Here is a 23794-nt window from a genome sequence, read left to right as displayed (position 1 = left end):
ATCCTGGCATCAAACGACAACCTCAGAATTAAATTTGATAAGGTTCAATTCATTAAATCACAAAGACAGCCACCTAATCTGAAGCGTCTCCTAACCAAAGCAAAATTCAATTCATCTATCACAAGGACCGGCTTTTATGTATCTAAATGCCCGGATCTTCGATGTAAATGTTGCGACCATATTACGCCAAATAGCAAATATAATTTTCTTACGTTTACATTTAGTGTCAACGACAATATGAATTGTGACACAAAAAATCTCATATATGTCTTGACTTGCAATGGGTGTCTAAATTTTTACATAGGGGAGACGTCCACGCATCTACGGGATAGAGTACGCAACCATCGACGGGATTGTAATATTGAAAATGGGCCCTTATTTGTAAATAGACATATTTTTAAATGTGCACAACACCTACAAGTAAAATTCCAAATTTTCCCTTTTTATAAAATGAAAGTCGATGACACCACGAAAAGGAAATTAATGGAAAACCATTTTATTAAAAAATATGTTCCTCGACTTAATAGTCAATAAGTAACAATTGGCCATTAGCTTCATTAATTTTCTTAAATCTATCCCATGATTATCTTAAACTCATTGTTCATAAATTGAACCCCATATACTACAGATTAACACATGTGTGTACATGTTTCTATTAGTTAACGATATACTATGTAACCATAGACAATGGTAACTATAGCCAATTAAAACCACAGTGTTACTATGTAAATATGTATAAATATACTATACTGTCCATCTTTATACAATGACATTATTTATGAATAGTCCCAAGACGGACGAAAAGTACTTTAAAATGTTAAAATGTTATTAAACCAGTGCTGAAATCAGTTTGTGTCGGCATACCTTTTTTTTATCTTTTCATCATTTACCGTGAAACAAAGTAGTGCAGCTTTGCGGGTGTGCTAATAATTTTGGATATATATATATATATATAGGGTTCATCATTTCGATGCATTTGACATGTCCCCTATTCACATATAAAATGTGCCACAAGATAAAAAACGCAGACACATACAAACTAACTGAATAATTGTGAGAGCGCCTGATCTTAAAGTAGCCTGTGTGTTTGTAGCCTATTGTTTATTAATTGGCAAATAAATAAAATGCTTTCAGGGTAGGCCTAGAGGCGAAATTTTCTATAGCATTCTTAATTTGAAATTTCTTCTGGAGAAGGATTTTCTCTGTCTTGTAATTGTCTCTTTGGTATCAAAAGGTGTCGGAAATGCCGTCTAATAACTCTACGGTCAGCCATCTTTTTGAAGCAGAAACAGACTTAAGGTTGGTAAGCAAGCCGTATACCTTGCTTGGGACTATATAGTTAGTTATCGCTTCACGTGAACGATTAATTAGGGATCATTTCTCTTGAACTACAAGGGTTGGGGGTCTATTATCATATGCCAAGTGAATGTTTTAAGACGGGGTTTTATTTTGTACGGAGCGCTAGCAAGAACATAATAAAAAGCAAGTCAGCCGTTTTGACACACAATGAAACACAAAATGTAACCTCTTACTTGTAAACCTAATTTGTAATATTAGTTTTATACCATATATATTTGTAATATTAGTTTTATACCATATATATTTGTAATATTAGTTTTATACCATATATATTTGTAATATTAAAGTTATACTATATATATTTGTAATATTAAAGTTATAACATATATTTGAAATATTAAAGGTATAACATATATTTGAAATATTAAAGTTATACGACATATATTTGAAATATTAAAGTTATACCATATATATTTGTAATATTAAAGTTATAACAAATCTATATATATTTGTAATATTAAAGTTATATCACATATATTTGTAATATTAAAGTTATACTATATATATTTGTGATATAAAGTTATAACATATATATTTGTAATTTCAAGTCATATCATATATATCTGTAACATTAAAGTTATACCATATATATCTGTAATATTAAAGTTATACCATATATATTTGTAATATTAAAGTTATACAATATATATTTATATATAATATAAAGTCATACCATATAAATTTATATATAATATAAAGTCATACCATGTATATTTATATATAATATAAAGTCATACCATATATAATATAAAGTCATACCATATAAATTTATATATAATATAAAGTCATACCATGTATATTTATATATAATATAAAGTCATACCATATAAATTTATATATAATATAAAGTTATACCCTACCTTATTTATCTAATCTCTTAATTTAATCTGACAAACTTGACTGTGAGTCCAAATCAGATAATTGATATGTATTTCAATGTCAGAATGACAGACATATTTCTATTACTAAGAGTTTTACTTATATACCCCTTCAGATTCGTTTTTTATTTGTTTAATGTCTAAAATCAATATTGGTTTTAGCACCTTCATTATGCACTTTGATTAACTATAAAAGAATATGACCCAGATAACTTGATGGATATAAGAATTTCCTAGTTGAATGAAATATGGGGTGTACCTTAGTTTAAGGGTTTAAAGAAACATGGGAGCCACGCTTGCTCAGTGGATAAGGCGTTTGATCACTAAGTTCCAGGGTTCGATCCCATAGGCGTAGGAGCCGGGGGGGGGGGGGCAAGGGGGACAGGGGGGGCAAGGGGGACAGGGGGGGCATTTGCCCCCCAAAAAATTTATTTTCGGGAAATGAAAAATTCGACGACCTTTTTTTTCTATTAACGTTTAGAGAAAAAATATAACTAACTTATTTCTATGAGATCCACACTGCCCGAAAAGTATTTTCTCGTCTTTTTCTTGTCCACTGCATGTCCGAAAATATGCCCGAAGCTCTCTTATGATATGTATGCCCGAAAAAACGGTATTGATTTCGGGCAATTTTCTCTTATGCCCCCCTGAATTACTTTGAGCTCCTACGCCTCTGGGGACTTGTGCTTAGATTGACTATGTTTAAGAACGAAGTTGTGATTAATTTTTTTCTTGGAAAGCATAATAACGTTGTTGTGCTTACAATGAAGTCTACCTAATATCTAAGCACAAGAACGTTCTTAAGAATTTTCTGGGAACACAAAATAAGGTAAGTTTACTTAAATGCAAAGTCTACTTAAATCTAAGCACAAGAACGTGCTTAAGAATTTTCTAGGAATCGGGCCCAGAAGAAAATTCACGAGGTTAGACAGGCGACAGAGAAATAAAAGAAGTTAAATACAGTATAATACATGTGTAGAGTAAGATTTAAAATAATATATATGACAGGTATAAACTTTAAATTTCTAAATTATATTGCATCATTAATACAGGTTAAAAATAGAAATAGGGTTTGCCCTTACTATAAATTGTCACATATACATATCTGGCTTTTTCAGATGGTTTGTCAAGAGGGTTGGCAATATTGTTCTGTGAGTGGTACGACAATTAGTTGAACTATTGTTTGACAGATCAAGAAAAGGTAATATCTGGGGTTTTATAACATTGTATATAATAGACCTGGTTAGTCAAGAGGGGGGGGGGGGGGGCATTATTGTACTGTGAGCAATACGACGAATAGCTGTACTATTGTTTAACATCTGGGGTTTTGTAACATTGTATTATAATCCTGGTGTATATAATTAATCTTGTTTAGTATTCAAAGATATACTTTAACGTACATGTATGGTATTTATCTCTATGATTTGTTAATGTTGTTAAATAACATTGTGTCAACACTGTCTTAAATAATCTAGTCTATGATGCTACCACATGTTTTTTTTAAATACTGTTGTATCAATACTGTCTTAATCTAGTCTATGATACTACTACATTTGTTATATAATGTTGTATCAACACTGTCTGATGATACTAATGTACGTAGCAGTACTGCACTACCTAGTCTGCAACATTTTTTGTGGTCGTGATGCTATAGGGTATCCCTCAAAGTTAGGGAGGAGACCCCCCCACCTACACTTGAATTACATAGTCATGATTTACAGGGAAATATTTTAAACAGTAAGGTCGCCATTATAATCATATTGAAGCGTGTGTCAATAAAGTAAGTGACGTGTATTTTTATTACAACTGAACAGTAAAGTATATTAGATTTACACACATATTATTTTTTTGCCAGTTTTGTAAAAGATATGATAGATATAGTATACGTTGACTTCTAATAATGCACTCCACATGTGTGAATACGCCATGTGGAACAACTGACAACTCGGATAATAACATAGAAGTAAATATGAAAATTGTAAAGTTTATAGTGAGTAAAATACTAGCGAACATGTTCGGTTCGGTTACCAGTGAGTAAAATACTAGCCAACATGTTCGTTTAAAACGGATCGTGACTGCTCTGTTTGAGGAAATGAAGATTTACTGGAAATGGAACAGGATACGAACAATAAATAAACTGAACAATTTTTGCACAAATACAAAACTTTTTTTCTCCCAAAATCGGCTCGCATGTTTATCCAGAATGGGTTTCGTGTTTATTGCCATTTGGTATATAAACTGCACCAAATCATTTTTAGACTCTCATGGTTGAAGTATTAACACAAGTAAAATTCGGCAAATTATTTGTTAAACTATGTCAGACCTCAATTACCGACCTTGTTTTAAATAATAAAATGCGAAAAACATAATGCACACAGGATAAATTCGGGATTGATATACTAATGAGAGAACTTTATACCGAAACCGGGGTTCGACAGGCAACCAGTGAAGGGGCTTTAACACCGAATTGTTACAATCCTGGCAGCGATGTTCTGGATTCTTTGTGAAATGAAATGAAATGGGGTTTAACGTCCTACTGTTTTGCTCCGAACTGGGCTAATGAAGACGGGAGGATTCTTTGTAATTTATATGTAAGTGTTTGGGTGATTCCGAAAAGAAGCCCCATTAATGCACACAGCTTACCTTCTGTTGGTTAAGTAAGATCGAGAGTATCAATTGCTGCAGATAGGTCCAGCAAAATAAGCAATACACTCTGTTGTTGATCAATGCACCTGTGGATGTCATCCACAATTTTTATAAGCACAGTTTCCGTACTATGGAATTGTTTGCAAGCGGATTGAAGAGGATTATCAAGAACACCCTGACTAATATGCAGGTTAGACGGGGTAGCACACATTTCTTAATGAGTTTTGATATGTAGCTCAGGTTGCTCACAGGCCTGTAGTTCTTTAGCAGATCGGCATCTAAGGGTGGTTCCTTAATTAGGGATGTGATTATGACTTGCTTCAGGGCACTTGCAAGACACCGCCTAGAAGCGACTTGTTGACAACAATTAAAAGGATTGGTAGGAAGTCATCCAATTTGTCTTTTAGAAGCCATGTTGGAAGTTAGTCTATCTGGCAAGACTTGGTTTTAAGCACCACAGTTTTAAGTTCCTGTAAGCTGTATGGTATAAATCCTGCTAGCAGATGTATAATGGATGTATGAATTTGATCAATAAGGGAGGTCTTCGTGATGATGTTATCTCTAATACGCGCAATTTTTTGATTAAAATATGTCGCATATTTATCGGCAAGATTGGATGGAGATTCATGATCTGGTAGAATTTGTTCTTTCTTTGAGTTCAGGGACTCATTTGATAAATTAAATAATTTCTTTTGATTTGGCGCAGGCGACGACTTTAGCATTGTAATACACCGTTGTTTTAAATTCAACCAACTAAGCAACCAGTTTTATTTCATTTGTTTGTGAACAGATAAACCTATCCTCATCCAGGTGCGTTCAACTTTTCTCCTGACTTTCCTGGTATCCCGAATTGTATCACAGAACCAGGGGTTTTGCAACTATTCTTCTTGTCTTCATGGACTTCGACAATGTTTTCAATGAGCGGATTATAATTATTGACAAGTTCTTCGAGAGTTCTATGGGTGAGATGGGTAGAGTTATTACCTCCTCCTTGGATTTATCTTTATTGATATTTCTGAATTTTCTAATTCCACATGAAGATGATGAAGTATTCAGTGGTTTAATCGATAAAGTCGACAGCAGAATGATAACTGAGCTTTGGGTCAGTTACAATAAGATCTAGGTTGTGGCCAGGACATGTGATGGGTTATCACCATGTAGGTCCAGTCATAAAATGTGGACCAATTCCTTGAATTGACAGCCGTGTGTATCTGTGGCACTGTCGACACCAGCAATCATCTTCACAACCACGTGATTTATTTAAAATTGACCAGTCACTTACATCCGATACAACCCAACGGCTTCCATCATCAACTGATGAACTTGGGCTTGCCGAGAGGTTTTGTTCTTGTTTCCAAACTATAGTATCTGATATTAGGAAAGGACTAGATAGTCTGGTTGACTCCGATTCGGAGGTCGATGAACCACCGCCGTCGTTAGAGTGCAATCTAAATTTATTTGCTACTGTTTCTGAAGAACAGGTCAAGAAGATTATACTTAAGAGTAAATCTGCTACATGTAATTCTGATCCTCTCCCAACCTGGCTTCTGAAAGGGGAGAAAGTATTGGAGGTTCTGCTTCCAATCATTACTAGCATTGTTAATGATTCTATAACCACTAGTACTGTTCCTGTATGCTTAAAGTCAGCTCTGGTCTCACCTTTGTTGAAGAAACCAAACCTTGATCCTCAGCTGTCTAAGAATTACCGACCTGTTTCCAACTTACCATTCATCGTTAAGGTTATTGAAAGAGTTATTGCTTCTCAAATTTCAAATTATCTGTCTGAAAACGATTTACACGAATCATTTCAATCTGCTTACAAACGCGGCCACAGCACAGAGACGGCTCTACTTAAAATTAAAAACGATATTGACCTGGCACTGGATAGGAATCTAGCCGTACACTTAGTACTTTTGGACCTCAGTGCTGCTTTTGATACTATAGAAGATAGTATTTTATTTCAAAGGCTGGAATGTTCGGTTGGGATCTGTGGTGCCGCACTGTCATGGATAAAGTCATATCTTCAAGATAGAACACAAAAGGTGCAAATAAACAGGTCTGTGTCTCAACCCTGTGCTGTTAGGATAGGTGTTCCACAAGGATCTGTATTGGGACCTATACTTTTCTTCTATACATTCTTCCGATTGGTCAAATCCTAAGAAGACATGGGGTACAAAACCACGGCTTTGCTGATGACACCCAAATATATGACTATTTTCAACAAACCAACTATCTTGCTTCCAAGGATTCTATCAGTAGACTTGAGTCTTGTCTTAATGACATTCGGGGATGGATGACCAGAAATAGGCTAAAACTTAAATTGTTTAAAGCGGATTCCAATCAGATCGGTGATTGCTCTATATCTCACAAGAAGCAGGCTAAAAATCTGGGCTATGTTACTGATGAATTTATGTCCCCAGTTCCCCAAATCAATAGTATCATACGGAAAATGCATCATCAAATGAGAGCTATTTCGAGAATACGCTCTAATCTTAATACTGATGCTTGCCAGAGTGTTGTTAGAGCATTAGTAACATCGCACATGGACTATGCAAATTCTCTTCTATTAGGAGAACCAGAAACAGCTTTAAACAGACTACAAATAGCGCAAAACAATGCTGCACGTCTTATAACTAAAACACGAAAATTTGATCATATATCAGCTAAGTTACAGAAACTCCATTGGCTTCCAATTCGAGCGAGGGTTCAATTTAAAGCTCTTGTGAATGTGTTTAAATCAATTTATTCTGACACCGCACCCAGTTATTTAAAAGAACTCTTTGATTTCTATTCTCACCGGCGATCCAACCTTCGTTCTTCAAGTGATCGTAGCATATTGAGGATCCCCAAATATAATAAGCGTTCTGGTGAATATGCTTTCTCCGTCAGAGCAGCTAAAATGTGGAATGATCTTCCAAAAACTCGTCGAGAGTCCTTTTCCGCCCAGAGCTTTAGACTAACTTAAAAACATACTTATTTCAAAAATGTTTTTGAACTGTTTTGTTGTGAATGCGCTTATAAATACTCATGTGTAATGAAGCGCTATATAAATCGAACAATAATAATAATAATAATAATAATTAATCAATGTTATATTAATCCAGTGATTTAAATACTATAATTATTAATGGAATGGATTATATGTGTCCTACTATTAATGAACAGTATATATCTGATAAATGGTGTATGAATCAATTAATTAATTAATGTTATATTAATCCAGTGAGTTACACACTATAATTATCAATGGAATATATTATATATACTCTTCATGAAAAGAAACGCATAGTCCATTTTTCATCGTTTTGTATTTGAAGGGGATCGTTGCTTCCATAAATCGTCAGAACAGTAGGACGTTAAACCCCATTTCATTTCATTTCCATAAATCTTACTTGTTTTTAATGTCATTATGTAAGGATACAAGAAATTCATTATTGGTTTTATATATAGAGTCACTATTTGTGACTGGTCATACTTTTTGTCGAAATCTGTTTTCGCTTGATTGCACCAAGACGCATGGGTTTATCAACATTGCGCGCTTTTCGCATGAAAACCAAAACTAAGGCCTTAAAAATCCCGTGGTTCTCGGTTTCAAAATCAGTTGCACATGTAGGCACTCAACTAGACAAGTGGTGCCACGTCTGAATGAAGACCAACGCAACAACGCTATCGTCGGTTACAAGCAGGCGAATCCCAGATACATGTATCAAGACTGCTGAATGGTTCCCAGAGTACCATCTCTCGCCTTTGGGATAGGTACCGACAGCGAGGTTCAACACGTGACCACCACTCTCAGGCCGAGCAAGTGTGACCACACCTGCTATATCCGTTTACGCCATTTTCGGGAACTGTTCACAACAGCGAACTCTACTGCAGCAGCAATTCTTGGTTCTACCTTGGTTTGTATACTCACGGGCGGACATGTACAAATATTGGGCATAATTTCAATGTTTCCGTTTATGTTCCAGATTTTGAAGTATTAAAATGGCGAGTGACACCAGAAAGAAGTTAGTTATAGTGGGTGATGGCGAATGTGGTAAAACATGTCTATTAATCGTCTTCTGTAGAGATGTGTTCCCAGAATTTTATGTACCAACTATCTTTGAGAACTACGTTGCTGATATTGAAGTGGACAACAGATCGGTAAGTAAAACATAGTTCCCCAACCCTAACCCTATCCCTATAAATATAAGAACTGGATACACAAATTCATTTTTAGGTTGGAGGTGCTAAGGAAATAGTACAGGTTGTCCGCTCTGTCTTCTAGGTACCTGGTGAGTTTACCTGACTGATTGGTGGCCATCACAGCTGTCACCTTTTGCCGAAGGGGTAGGGACGGTGGGTGGCCGAATAGCTAGCGCGTGCGCGTTGCATCATAAGTTCTGCCATTGAGTCAACTGGCGCGGTTTTGATTCCCCGGTTGTACGTGACAAGAAGTAGGGTCGCCTGTCCAACCTCGTGGGTTTTCTCCGGGTCTCCCGGTTTCCTCCAACTGCTAAAAACCACTACGTGCAAGCGAATTATTGAAATAAAATTGAACCATAAGTTAGTCCCGAAATGACCTAGTTTGTGTCGAGTGGACCTTAAACCCCATGTCTCTCTCTCTCTCTGTTTCCCTTTAGCCTAGACATCTTCACATCTAAGTGTAATTCACATTAAATGAACGTCATACCATAATTTCTAGCTCTAGGCTGGAGGGGTTTGACCACCATAGCTATCGGTTTATTTGTTGGTTCCGTGTCTAGTTCAGCTGACATTAAATCGAATTCTTGGCAGGTAGATATTTGCTCTATCTGACAACAGCTTGCCATAATACACTAAAAGGAATAAAAGCTGGAATACACCCAGTGACAAATCATACAAGATGAATCATTTAACTTGGTTGGATAGAAAATGTTGGCAATGTTAAACAGTGTCATTGTTTGAAATGTGGATGCCAATCAACATTAAACACACTGTCCTTAAACATACATTATGCAAGAGCTAAATCGGCCTATTGCAGGTCTTTCAGTAGGCCTGAAATATTATATAAACTATTAAAGATACATTATGGGAGATTCGATACCGATCGAGTTGGCAGTTCTCATTATAATAGTTAAAAACTAGATAACATAAAGGCAATTTGCTGAAAATTTCATTCAAATTGATCCACTATGAACCCAGAACTAAGCGAATGAAATTTCCGCCTAGCCTCGTTCTTCACTACTAAAGTCAGTACGATAAACAGCATAGTCTCGATTATTCAATTAATCGTTAAATCGTGAAGGAAAGTGTTATGCAGTAAATCGGCTCATAATCCACTACAGATCGCAGGCTAGCGATGCCATCTAGAGTTGATTATGGTCTGGATAGGTTAATTAATGTCTCATTAATAATTTAGATAACATTTCAGGCCTAAAGAAAGACCTGCAATATACATAATTAGCTCTTGCATAATGTATGTTTAATTAGACATTAATTAACTTATCCAGACTATAATCAACTCCTGGTGTCATCGCTAGCCTGCGATATTTACTGAATTTTAATCCGATCTGCTGCTCAACGCTCATTGATGATTAAATCCAAAAATGGATAACCGAGGCAATGTTTTTATCATACCGACTTTAGTAATGATGATCGAGGTTAAGCCTAAATATCAAAAGCTAATATCTCGGTTCAGAGTGGATCGATTTGACTGAAATTTTCCGTAAATTCCCTTTACATTATCCCAGTTGTTTTTAACTATTATAGTGAGAACTGCCAGCTCTTTATCTAATCTCCCATAATGCCCCTTTAAAAAATACAGATTATCCAGCCTTTTGATTTAACTTTACATGGAACACGAGGACGCTGTTCGTTGTCTAGTATCATAGATACCGACTCCATTTATAGTAAGATCGTCCAGTCCTTAAATAGATCGTGTACCAAATCTCTCAGCTCAGTCCAACTTCCCATGACGCCCCCCCCCCCCCCCGGGGTATCTGTGGAATGCGTTATCCTGACTCTTTAGATACTACAAAACGTAGAAGCTCTCCGATTGTTTACCCGACTACAAAACTTTGCAGCTCGTGCAATTCGATAACAAAGTGTTGCAGCTCTTATAATTATGGCGATCCTATCTGGTCTTATCATATATTGAGATGATGAAGCCAGTTAATTATATCGAAACGTATCAGATCGTGGACTCAATAGGGACAATCTGTCGTGACGCATCGTACGAAAGTGGGAACCTAGCATTAGTTGTACATTCCAGAGATCACAAAAGACCGGTATGGATAAAATATCGGTCAAATTGAACCGGTATTGTCACCGTAACGCATCGCAAGACAGTGGGAAGCCAGCATTAAATGTACATTCCAGAGATCACTTAAGACCGGTATGGACAAATTATCGGTCAAATTGAACCGGTATTGTCAGATAAATTCTAGGCCAGCAGTAGGTCTATATTTGTGTGCCATCTTTATTGATCACTAATAGAATCTGTCAATTTACAACAAAGTTTCTTAACTAATCATTCTTATAATTACAGGTGCAGTTGGCATTATGGGATACATCTGGACAGGAAGCTTATGATCGGTTACGTCCCTTGTCTTATCCAGATACTGACGTCATACTCATGTGTTTTTCTATTCACAATCCAGACAGTTTGGAAAATATTTCAGAAAAATGGAACCCGGAAGTTCAACATTTCTGTCCAAACGTTCCATTTATTTTAGTAGGAAACAAAAAAGATTTAAGAAATGATCCAGCAACCAGTAAAGAATTATCCGAACCAAAGTTCAAACCCGTTTCCACAAACGAGGGCCTTGCGATGGCAGAAAAAATTCACGCTTTTTCATATCTGGAATGCTCAGCGCGAACCAAGGAAGGAGTAAGAGAAGTCTTTGAAACAGCAACCCGTGCAGCTTTACAAAAGAAAAAATCCAAAGGACGACGAAAATTTTGCAAAGTTTTGTAAAAAGTGATACACAATTTCAATTTCTAAAAGAAAGACGTTTAGAGGCTTCTGTGGGGAAAGTCATTAACAATATCTCACTGAGTTTATCCATGTTTTCATGATAATAATATAAAGCTCAATACTGGGATAGGAGACAAGTCGACACCAATTTGTCTGGGATTTTTTTAATCTAAGAATTCCAGGTGCTATTTTTGTTACATAGGAGTAGAAATGAAAGTTTGAAATGAAAGTTTGCAATCTACCATATTTTTAATCATGAGTGTTTCTGTGAGGAGTTTAATTTGTGTATTTACAAAACCATTTTGAATTATTTATTTTCTCCTCAATAATTCCGGTGTTAAAAGTATTATTTACTAGAGGTGAATATCGCCTCTCTAGGCCTATATCATTTCACGACGCCATTTCTGCTTGATTATGTAGATAAACTGTATTAAATATCGCATAGACCGTGTTGTATTCAGACAACGGGGGAATTTGGACCCATTTTCCCATATTTTTTGCTACCCTTAATGACAATATTGTAGTAATATGGAGGGCAGGGATTTGTGCTAAGGAACATCTATGTAAAATAATATTATGGTTTTGATTAATTATTTTAGCTATGGTATAAGTTAATTCTGAAACGCAAATTAAAATTGTTTATGAAATATTGTGACAATAACAGGACATGGGGTCTAACGACAAAGAATGGAGAAATATGATGGCTAGAACAATATTGTTATCTTTCATATTATATATTCTCAGTTCATAACCAAAAATATAGAAAGTATATGCTGGTTATTTTGATACATTAACTGAGTTATAGATTAATGAACATGTTGGTCATTTACATTTTTCTTTGTTATAAAACATATATCATATTTGTTGACCAAATTAGGAAATAATCCCTGTCTATATCCAGATTGAGGTGCATGTCCATTCCATATTTGGAACTTAGCTGTCATCAGTTTTTTTTACGTAAACACCTCAGACAAAGGAATAGGCACCTATAAAAGAGGTGGGGAAATAGCATTCGAGGGAGCTCACCCCGCCGGTCACACCAGCAATTTAGTTATTTGAGACTAGAAAGAATTATGTGAAATGCTTCCAGTTTATTCAAATAAAATATTTAAGAAAAGAACCTGAACTTTAGTTGTAACTTCGTCACGGAAGAAAACACAGCGTGAAGATTGAAGATCTGATAGTACAGCAATATATGTTATTGTACAAGCACAAGTTAAATTAAACATTTTCATGGGTGTTATAAGTATTTTATATTTTATTATTATTTAAATTTTGTATATTATACAATAACATAAAATGTATACAATATAAAATCCAATTAAAATATTTAGAAAAATCTATCTTATTTTATTTCTGTAAGTCTTCAGTTGTGAAAATCTAATGGAGTTTAACGTTTTGCTGATTACCGATATGTTAGCTTCTGCTATGAAGAAAGGTGTGCCCGGACAACATTGCTACGACCTAGTCTTATTTCGAGTTTTTCATTCGACTAGACACTGTTCCTTGTCAGGTCCATCGTTCTGTGTAGTGAGAGAGAGAGAGAGAGAGGGGGAGAGAGAGAAATGGGGTTTAACGTCCACTCGAAACAAACTAGGTCATTTCTGGACTAACATATGGTTTAATTCTATTTCAATAACTCGATTGCGCATAGGGGTCTTTAGCAGTGGGAGGAAACCGGAGGACCCAGAGAAAACCCACGAGGTTAGACAGGCGACCCTACTCCTTGTCACGTACAACCGGGTAATCGAAACCACACCAGTTGACTCAATGACAGACATTATGGTACAGCACGCACGTGCTAACCATTCAGCCACCCCCTCATCCCGTTCTGTGTAGTAAGATGAGTAGAACTTTTGCTATTTAAATTAATAATCGTAATATATTGACTATGGCTTTGACTAATTATTGGTTTTATATTACAAAGAAGTCATATCTCACGCACTTAAAATGAAAGAGTGGTAAGTTTATATATTAAAACAGTTATAATTTCATAAAAAAAATTTCTGGCTTAATAACAAAATAACACGTCTGACGCCTCGCGGCTGTCTAGGATCTCAGATGTAAGCTCTCTGGAACCTAATAGAAGTCTGGCGAATTCTCACCAGTATCCTAATTTTGTATCTACTGGTTTTGGACATTCAATTATCCAATTGGTCAAATATGATGTAAATAATTATAGAGATTGGTTAATTGAGCCCAATGACGTCGACAACCCACCCTTATATGGTGGAATGGAATTTTACTAAAGAATATTCTCATGAAATATCTGTTTACATGTTGTTGACATAGAACCAGTTATGTTATGGCTCTACAAGTGTTTTTATATCACAATATGTCATACAAACCCTAAGTTGATTTTAGAGCCATTCCACGAGAAAACCATGCAATATCAGACAGACGTTCGAAGGTGGGGGTTGGCAGATTAAGTTCATACTCACAGGGTTTGGTCGACCCATCTAACCTACTCCCCAGCCAAAATCGCCGATTTCAGAAATTAACCGTTTCCGAGATACAGGCCGATTACGTTTTTCGGCTGATTTTTGTCATTTTTAGGCCAAATTTTTGCTATTTTTGTCGCACTACTACCGCTGTTGCATGACCCTGGCGAACTAGGTTTTGGTTGTTCGTGATAGTCGGGGTCTTACCCTATCACATTATCATGGTCACCCGGTTCAAGTTCATTTTCCATAGGTGTCAGGAGACTACACAAGATACGTGTCTGGAGATACCTGAAATGTACACTATCTTCAGATCGCGATAACTTCACTGGAGCAGGGTTTGCGATAAAAATTAAAATCAATTTATTTGCAGCTTGACCAGTTCTAACAACATAAGAAATAAAATCGTTGTCAACTAACTTGCAAAAGTATGAAAATTCGTGTCGAAAGTTACCAAAAATTTAGTTTTGATTGGGATACATAGGTGGATTATTCAGGTACTCAATCGCCAATATTGTTATTCAAAGAGTCAATATATCAACTCCGGCTCCCCTTCAACCCGCTTTGCCAAAATATTCAGTCTCGGTGTGGTTTGGTATCCAGTCTACAAATCCAAGATGGCGTCTCCCAGTGAATATGGATTTTCGCAAATTCTCGATCTAGAATGTCGACCCTGATTATTTAAACATTTTTTTCTATGAAAAATGAGAAATATTTGATTGACAGTTCTATTCTAGGTAAAATGTAACACTGGTATTGTCATAAGTGTGAGCTCAGCTTGTGTCAGTGTCAGTCTGATAGGAAATGTTTAGGTAATAGTGGTTAGTGTTTATAAAAAACGAAATACAAAATTATAAATGATTAGGTCAAAAAGGTCACATTACTGACTGAGAAATATAAAATAATAATGAAATTGTTTTGGCGGAATTCTAAAACACAAACGGAAATTCTAAATCAGAAAACGCAATTATAAAATTACTGATCGAGTTCAGGTCAAGAGGTCAAACTAATTAAAGGGACACATCAAAGTTTATTAATGATTAAATAAAGTTAGAGTAAGATTTACAAATACTTTTTCAAAATAATAATGTTAGACTAATATCAAAATAATGATTTAGGAATAGTTAGTTCTTGGTCTGATGGCAATGACATGTTTGATTGACGGATAAAATTGTACAAACCAATCATACTTAGAAGGAAAAAAAAGAGAAAGTTTCAACTTGATACTATAGTAGCTGAAACAGACCAATACAAATCAAAGAAGAAGAAATGGTTTACCAGTTTACCAAATTGACATTTCCTGAGACAGAATTTAAAGTGAAACCTGAACTTTATAAATATTATGTGATGTGTTATAGTGTTTTGAAATTAGGACACTTGAAGATTTAAAAAAGACCATTTGTGTTTTCTGCGTTTAGGCTTAGTGGATATTTTCATAGGATTTTACAGTGATGAACTTTTTAGGAGAACTTTTGCATACAACTTTTGACTTTTGATTTTTGATTATTTGTGGGTTTTTTTTCATAGCTTTGTTTTATGGTATAGTAATCATTTATATTTGCCTGATGCATGAATAATTATAGGGTTTAGTACATAGAAGTTTTAAGAGTCTCCTACCTGTTCATTTAGCATAAATCTTGCAAGCGGGGGAGGTGATATATGTTGATTTTCTAGATTTCTGCTACATTTATGAATAGTTATATAATTCTACAGATGTTGGTATGGTTATTATAAAGGATTCGAGGGATCTTTTACCCAATACTGAGCAAAAAGTCTTAAAGAAAAGGACGAATGTAATACTTTTAGTAGAATTTTTGTTCGAGAAATAACATATTCGCATAATATGTGATATGTACTTAAAATACTTAAATCAACTTAGGGTTTGAATGACATATTGTGATATAAAAACACTTGTAGAGCCATAACATAACTGGTTCTATGTCAACAACATGTTAACAGATATCTCATGAGAATATTCTTCAGTAAAATTCCATTCCACCATATAAGGGTGGATTGTCGACGTCATTGGGCTCAATTAACCAATCTCTATAATTATTTACATCATTTTTGACCAATTGGATAATTGAATGTCCAAAACCAGCAGATACAAAATTAGGATACTGGTGAGAATTCGCCAGACTTCTATTAGGTTCCAGAGAGCTTCCATCTGAGTTCCTAGACAGCCGCGAGGCTGGCTAGGGTAGAGAAATGGTTTTAGCTAGTATTGTTATCTATTATGCTTGTATACCTGTATTCAGCTATATATATATATATAAAATGTAGAAGCAAACTGTCGCATTGTTATTCCTGGTAAGACAACGTCTTAAGAAACTGTAAGAAGTAAATACACAACGTGAAGCAGAAGTAAAGACAGCTAGAGACAAATTCTACAGGCTACAGAAATATGTAGTAAGAAAAGATGCATGGGTCGTATGTAGGATGTGGCGACCGGTTTCCGACATATGCCCGCTCTCCACGTCAGACAGAAGACCTATGGTGCTTCACCGCTCGTCTTTATTAGCTTGCTAGTGCAGAAATGAAGGACTTTAAACCACAATTTAATTTTATAATAATATCTTATATAAACGTGAATCGATTGAAGCGTTTAATAAGAAAACTGATATATATGTATGAATTATCCATATTATAAATATACCACCTACAGCGTATATAAAATACCTGTATACTCAGGTAATAATACACCTGTATTCATTATGATCAGCTACTAGTATAAGCAATTGTCGTTAATATCGGGAATCACTGATTTGCTCATGAGTTGGAAATTCCTTTTAAATCCTATTATACATCATCAGTCAGAGCAGAACAGTTGGACGTTAAAGACCATTAGATTTATGATACATCGGACTGATATTCCTGCAATTACGAACTACAAGAATAATCTGGATTAAACTAGAATTCTTTATTAAATTAAGGGGGTCATCGATTGAATCATATCAATCTGTTACCGAGGTGAGTTTGTTAACTTGAGCAAAATCTGTGGAACTAGTTGTTAAGATAATATCCATGTTTTTGGTGTAAGTATTGTTCACCAAACAATAAATGTGAGAGCATGAGGACGTGGCCAATTGACTGAGGTACGGGTGGGGGCTTTCTGTTTTCAGGATTACATTGTGGTTTAATAGAAGAATCTAATACAAAACAAAACAGGATATAATTTTATGGATACACAGTTACTGAGTTGATTACTATGCGAAGTAATACATGTACTTTCAATTTTATCAAACAAATGTTACAAATATGTGAATAATAGACAAATATATACAGAATATGCAACAAAAATAAATTCAATTAAAACTTAAGAGCGTGTCCGCGAGAGCACCATACAGAGGGGTGATAAGCCTTAGGTCAGGGATTGGACAAATGTCTTTATGTGAGACGGATTAGTACCCAGATAATCTCCACAAAATATTAAATTGTTTCAGTTGATACTGACTTCGAAAATTGAAAAAAATATACTTTAATAGAAAATTAAGTAAAATATGGGCAATTTTGGAACCAGATTTGGAAAATAATTGACAATTGATTTGGACAGACAACATTTTGGGCATTAGCAGGTTCCCCCTACACACCGAGTTTGAAATTTCTACAGCTAATGATACCTTGGTATTGGCCGGATACCCAATTCTCCATCTGAAAATTGAATTTAATTAAAACCCAAGTTTGGAATGTTATAGCTCGTTCTTTGCAGGGACTAGGACCAAAGTTGAATGTTACCCACAACTAGTAATAACCGTCCAACTAACAAAATAAAAAATAAAAATGACTAATAAAAACTCGAGAAATAAATCAACAACACCAAAAATTGGGATAACATGTTCCGTTTATCAATACCCCAGATAAAGTATATGTGTAGATATATTAATAAAATTTAATATATTCCATTTAGTCGTTAGCAAGGATAATTTAGACATGAGAGAAACAGTGTAAAGTGAGGTTTAGCGTCCAGTGGACACAAACTAGTTCCTTTTGAGACTAACATATGGTGATGAATATCTATGGACATCTTTACAAAGTTAATATATTCCACTCAGTCGTTATCAAGGGTGATTTTGACTTAAGAGACGGAAATGGGTTTTAAGGTCTACTCGACATAAACTAGGTCATTTTGGGACTAACATATTTTATTTTATTTCAATAATTCGCTTTAGGTTGGACAAACAACACTACACCATGTCACCTGCAAGTGGTCACACCACTTAATTTAATGACAGACCTTGTGATCTAAAGCATGTATAGACAAGGGGCAAGTTTCATGAATGTCCATTACAATTTACACAGAATAAATCATCTTATATGAATATAATATGGTAATGGAATGTTAAATATGATACACGATTCAGAGTAAGCATATTTCAGCTCTCGGGTAAAAGATCACTACACTGTCAATAGCTGCGGAAGGATCGTAGTAGCAGCTTCAGTTTCGTTCTCGTGGTTGGAAATGTTCCGTGGCGAGTCGGACAACCGAACCACAATAGTTCTTGAGTGGTAGAGAACCATATCAGCTAAGTTCGCGATCACAAACTGTTAGTCGCCCGTAGCTTGAATCAGACCCGTTTATTCCCGTCTGCGTTTAGGAGCCAACCATTGTATTGAATTTGGAAGTTTTCATGGAGAGGCATTGATAATCAGGAGTCTACCATTCATTCCATATTGAAATCCCTGTATGAGAAGAGGACAAAACATAAATACAAAACAAAGCAGTACTCTGGGGTCCAAAAACTTGAAAATAGTTAGCGTGTGCGAGCTGTATCATAAAATCTATCTACCGTGGTTTCGATTCCCCGGTTGTACGTGACAAGGAGTAGGGTCGCCTGTCCAACCTCGTGGGTATTCTCTGGGTCCTCCGGTTTCCTCCCACTGCTAAAGATCCCTACGCGCAAGCGTATTATTGAAATAAAATTAAACCATATGTTAGTCCCTAAATGACCTAGTTTGTGTCGAGTGGACGTTAAACCCCATCTCTCTCTCTCCCTCTCTCTCTCCCTCTCTCTCTCTCTCTTAACTCAATAAACAAAACTGCACTGATCAACAGTGAATATTCGCTAGACCGCCCGCCGCAATCGCCGATAGGGTTGACATCGGTGCGGCTTAAAGGGCACGCAATATTAACCTTTTTTTCCTTCTGTAAATTAAATTCTAGAATATAACATTTTTTTAAGTATTAGAAAAAATAAATAAAAGTGTTCGAAATATATCTAGATGAAACATATTTCCTATTTAGTGTAAATGGGTGTATAAAATGAATAAACAGGGCATCATTCTGCCCGGCCAGGGCAGCGGCCCTATCGCCTTAATTTTTATATAGAATTCTAACTGCCAAGGGATCTTTTACGTGCATTCCTTGGTTTTTCGTCTCACCACTGACAAGGGAAACCACGTCGGAAAATCCCGATGAACTTTCTCGAACATCCAGGCTAGCGAGCCAGCGTCTTAACCACCTAGCCATCGTGGCTCCCGAATACAATAGGATTTCGTCACTGATAATTACTTTGTTGATATTTTCAGATGGCATTTAGAAGGCACCGTATGGGTGCCCAGGAGGCAGAGATTATCAGAAGGAATTTTACCTATTTGCAAAACCATGTGGTAGCTAATGAACTAACAGGCTATCTGTTGTCACAATCTGTTTTTAACTTCGAAGATAAAAATATAATTAATGGGATCCCGGAGCAAAACATACAAATGGACAAGTTTCTGAATATTTTATTACACCGGGGCAACAGAGCTTTTGGTTGTTTCATTAAAGCTCTTAAAAAGTATTCATATTTCGAGGTGGCAAGCCATTTACAAGCCGAATTGAATACAAAATTTCAATCAAATAGGAGACCAATTCAATCAAATAATAGATCATTGCAATCCAACAATACTCCAAGACGACCAGTTCCACCATCCACCAACGAGCGCGAAGCTACGTCATCTGAAGTGACAAGAGAAATTACACTACTGAGGGAGCAGAATCAAAAGTTATGCGAAGAAAATTCTGAACATCAGGCCACGATATCTCGGATTAACACAGAGATATCCTATCTAAAATCTCAAACTGAATTGGGAATTTCGCTGCAAAAAATCACAGTGGATATAGAAAATATTGGTAATGCTACGGCTCGGCTAGGCAGTGTTTCGGATCAGTTCAGTAAAATAGCGAACCAAAACAAAATGGAGGTTGAAAATTTAGGTGATATTACGACTCGGCTAGGCAATGTTTCGGATCAGTTCAGTAAGATAGCGAACCAAAACAAAAATGAAAATGATGGTCAGTTAAAATCTAAAATCTGTGTCGTTTTGTAGAACGAATCTTACTGTATGTATTGTGCTGGGATGTTATATATAACCACGGTTAGTGATAAATGATAAAGCCAGCTCAATTTGTCGTCATAGATCACTAGATGTAAACAGGGCTACCGCTAATCCAAACCCTAACCCAAGACCTAACCCCAACGCTTACCCTAACACTCTCGCCATTATTCGCGTGCCCTAACCTTGTTTACATGACAAAAATTTCCAACCTCGTGGGTTTTCTCTGGGTCCTCCGGTTTCCTCCCACTGCTAAAGACCCCTACGAGCAAGCGAGTTATTGAAATAAAATTGAACCATGTGTTAGTCCCGAAATGACCTAGTTTGTGTCGAATGGACGTTAAACCCCATTTATCTCTCCCTCTTGGCAAAAATTGAGCTGGCCTTAACAAATAGATTTAGCCATGCATATAACCACACGGTATGAGAGCAAGGAAGGTAACTATTATGACTTATTGGGTGTTGTTGGTCTTAGTGTGATATCACATTTTCGTTATATTTTCATTTTTATTATCTTAGTGCACTCCGGAGTACCCGGAGCAAACAAACAAGGTTGAGAAGGCGCCCTTATCCCCAAGCTACATACGCTCACACCAGGGATCGGAACCACAACAGCAAGCCAGGGGTAACCGGCCAGATATCGTGGCCCTCTAGAGCAGTGGTTCTCAACTTTTTTGGGCCAACGGCACACTTTGGAACACATGAAAAAATAGCGGCACACCTGGCTAAATATATATGAAAAATATTTGAATTTTGCAAAATGAAAACATGGCAAGTCATAGACGGCATAAAACCATAGACGCGTATGAGTCATAGACACATAGATGACTCAAACTAAATAAACTTGCGAGTAGACACTAGTGAATACTCAATTGGAATCACATGGTTTGTCGCATGTTCTCAGTGTGCCGTTCGAAATTTCGCGGCACACTTAGGAAAATCAAGTGGCACACCTGTTGGCCACGACATACTGGTTGAGAATCACTGCTCTAGACCACTAGGCCATCCCAACCCCGTATTGTGTGTGTTGTGCTGAGATAAATGGACAAATAAAGCTCGGCAATTATCCCTACTCCGTCACTCACGAAACAAACCAAATCTATTTTTAGTCTTTCCTTCCCTTTCCCTCTTCCACTTTTGCATGGTTATGAGACCAAGTTTTTCTAGACCAGTTTGTTTGCGTAGATTCTGAATCTGGTGTTGATCAGGCGTCTGATGGGGCGTTTTCGAGATGGGGGGGGGGGTCCAATGTCTACAATGGGGGGTGATTATGTTGACATAAATCATTGGTGCTCTGCTGTTTAAATGAAAATGCATTAAGTAAAACTGGAGAAAACATACATTTTATAAAAAACAAACTTGACTGAGAATCGAACGCAATGGGTGCATATATGAAGTAGGGGGGTTATTGGTTGTTTCTAAGACGACGGCTCTCCAACGACATCTACATCTTCGACGTTGCAGTCATATGATGACGAATCATAACATGCATTCCACATTTATCTAGAAGTAAATTTGGTCGTATCTAAGATCCATCTTCAAATTCGACCATATTGACTAACCAAACACATTATGGATGTTTGATTTAAGTATTTCTCCATTAGCGAATACAAACATAACGGAAGTGGCCATGAAGAATTAGTCAGTCTATCAACCTCAAGTGTTACGTTTTATTGTTTTTTACCTGTTGAATATGGCGCTAATATATTTTAACATCGTGTGCACAATGCTGATGTATCTGTATAAAAGAAGGCGTTTAGTCAAATAAAGAGGTTGTAAGTTCAATAAAAATGAATGTGACAAATCGAACTACTACAAATGCATTGTGTAATGTGTTACAGGCGGCAGAGACTTACAGATTGTAATTAATATTAAATTATAATTAATAATAGATTCTAATTAACTTTAGATTGCAATTAATATTAAATTGTAATTAATGATTATTAAAGATACATTATGTAAGATTTAGATAACGAGCTAGCCATTCTTGTTATAATAGTTCTAAAATAAATAATGATAAAAATTAAACATACATTGTGCAAGAGCTAAATCTGCCTATTGCAGGCCTTCAGGCCCTGTGAAACAATTTTCGACCATAAAAAAATAGATATACATTGTCAGTCAATATTACAGCTTCCCACCCACCCTCGTTGCTCTGAGCTAGTTACGGCACTGCAGGTATTTCTTTAGGCCTGAAATGTTATATAAACTATTAATTGGACATTTATTAACAAAACAAGACCATAATTAACTCTCGGTGGCATCGGATACTCGAGATTTGAACTAGATTAAAACGATTCGCAATTTAAAAATTTAATTTAGAAATAGGAAAGCGAGGCTAAGTCTCAAATATACCAGTGCCCTGGTTACCACAATGCACACAACTTGTCAAAACTACAAACAGTCATAACTTGGATCAGAATGAAGTAATTTGAATGAAATTTTCAATATTTTCATTTTACATTATCTATTTTTAAGCTATTATAGCAAGAATGGTCAGCTCTTTATCTAAATTTTACATAATGCATCTTTAACATATTATTGATATGTAATTAATAATATATTGCAATTAATATGAGATTGTAATTAATGATATATTGTAATTAATATGAAATTGTAATTAATGAAATTGTAATTAATGATATATTGTAATTAATATGGTTGTAATTAAGGAGATTGTAATTAATGATATGATTAATATTGTAATTAATATGAAATTGTAATTAATATGAAATTGTAATTAATGATATATTGTAATTAATGATATCGTAATTAATATGAAATTGTAATTAATGATATATTGTAATTAATGATATCGTAATTAATATGAAATTTTAATGAATGATATATTGTAATTAATATGAAATTGTAATTAATGATATATTCTAATTAATATGAAATTGTAATTAATATAAGAATATAATTAATAAATAGAATTTGATTAATAAATGGACAAAGATTTATAAAATCATCCGGCTATTAACATAGAGACGTGTAAATATTTGTATTTCAGGGTGTTGCATCATTGTTATTCGATTTTCTTACTCCGCTAGGGAAACCCGCTGCTTGAACTTGAAGGAAGTTCTGCGAATGCAATCGCCACTAAAACCTAGACGAGTAAAGCTACCAAATACATCGTCTTCATCTTGTTTTCTAGAGAATTCGTTTGTTACAGGAATGAGAAGAGTAAAATCAGTGGGTATCGATTATCAAGGTTT

The 23794-nt window shown here is 35.5% G+C and overlaps 1 protein-coding gene across 1 annotated transcript; it reads left to right on the top strand.

Annotated features, from left to right (window-relative positions):
• Positions 1-3340: 3340 nt before the first annotated feature.
• Positions 3341-12584, top strand: LOC126828890 (ras-like GTP-binding protein Rho1). Its single transcript, XM_050558971.2, has 3 exons — positions 3341-3438; positions 8852-9026; positions 11392-12584. The coding sequence occupies exons 2-3, from the start codon at positions 8868-8870 to the stop codon at positions 11818-11820; spliced, it is 588 nt and encodes a 195-aa protein (XP_050414928.1). The 5' UTR covers positions 3341-3438; positions 8852-8867; the 3' UTR covers positions 11821-12584.
• Positions 12585-23794: the final 11210 nt, after the last annotated feature.

Source organism: Patella vulgata, chromosome 7 (assembly GCF_932274485.2).
Source record: "Patella vulgata chromosome 7, xgPatVulg1.2, whole genome shotgun sequence".
Lineage (NCBI taxonomy): Eukaryota > Metazoa > Mollusca > Gastropoda > Patellidae > Patella > Patella vulgata.
Note: the sequence above shows the minus strand (reverse complement) of the source record. Positions and strands in the feature narration are given on the sequence as shown.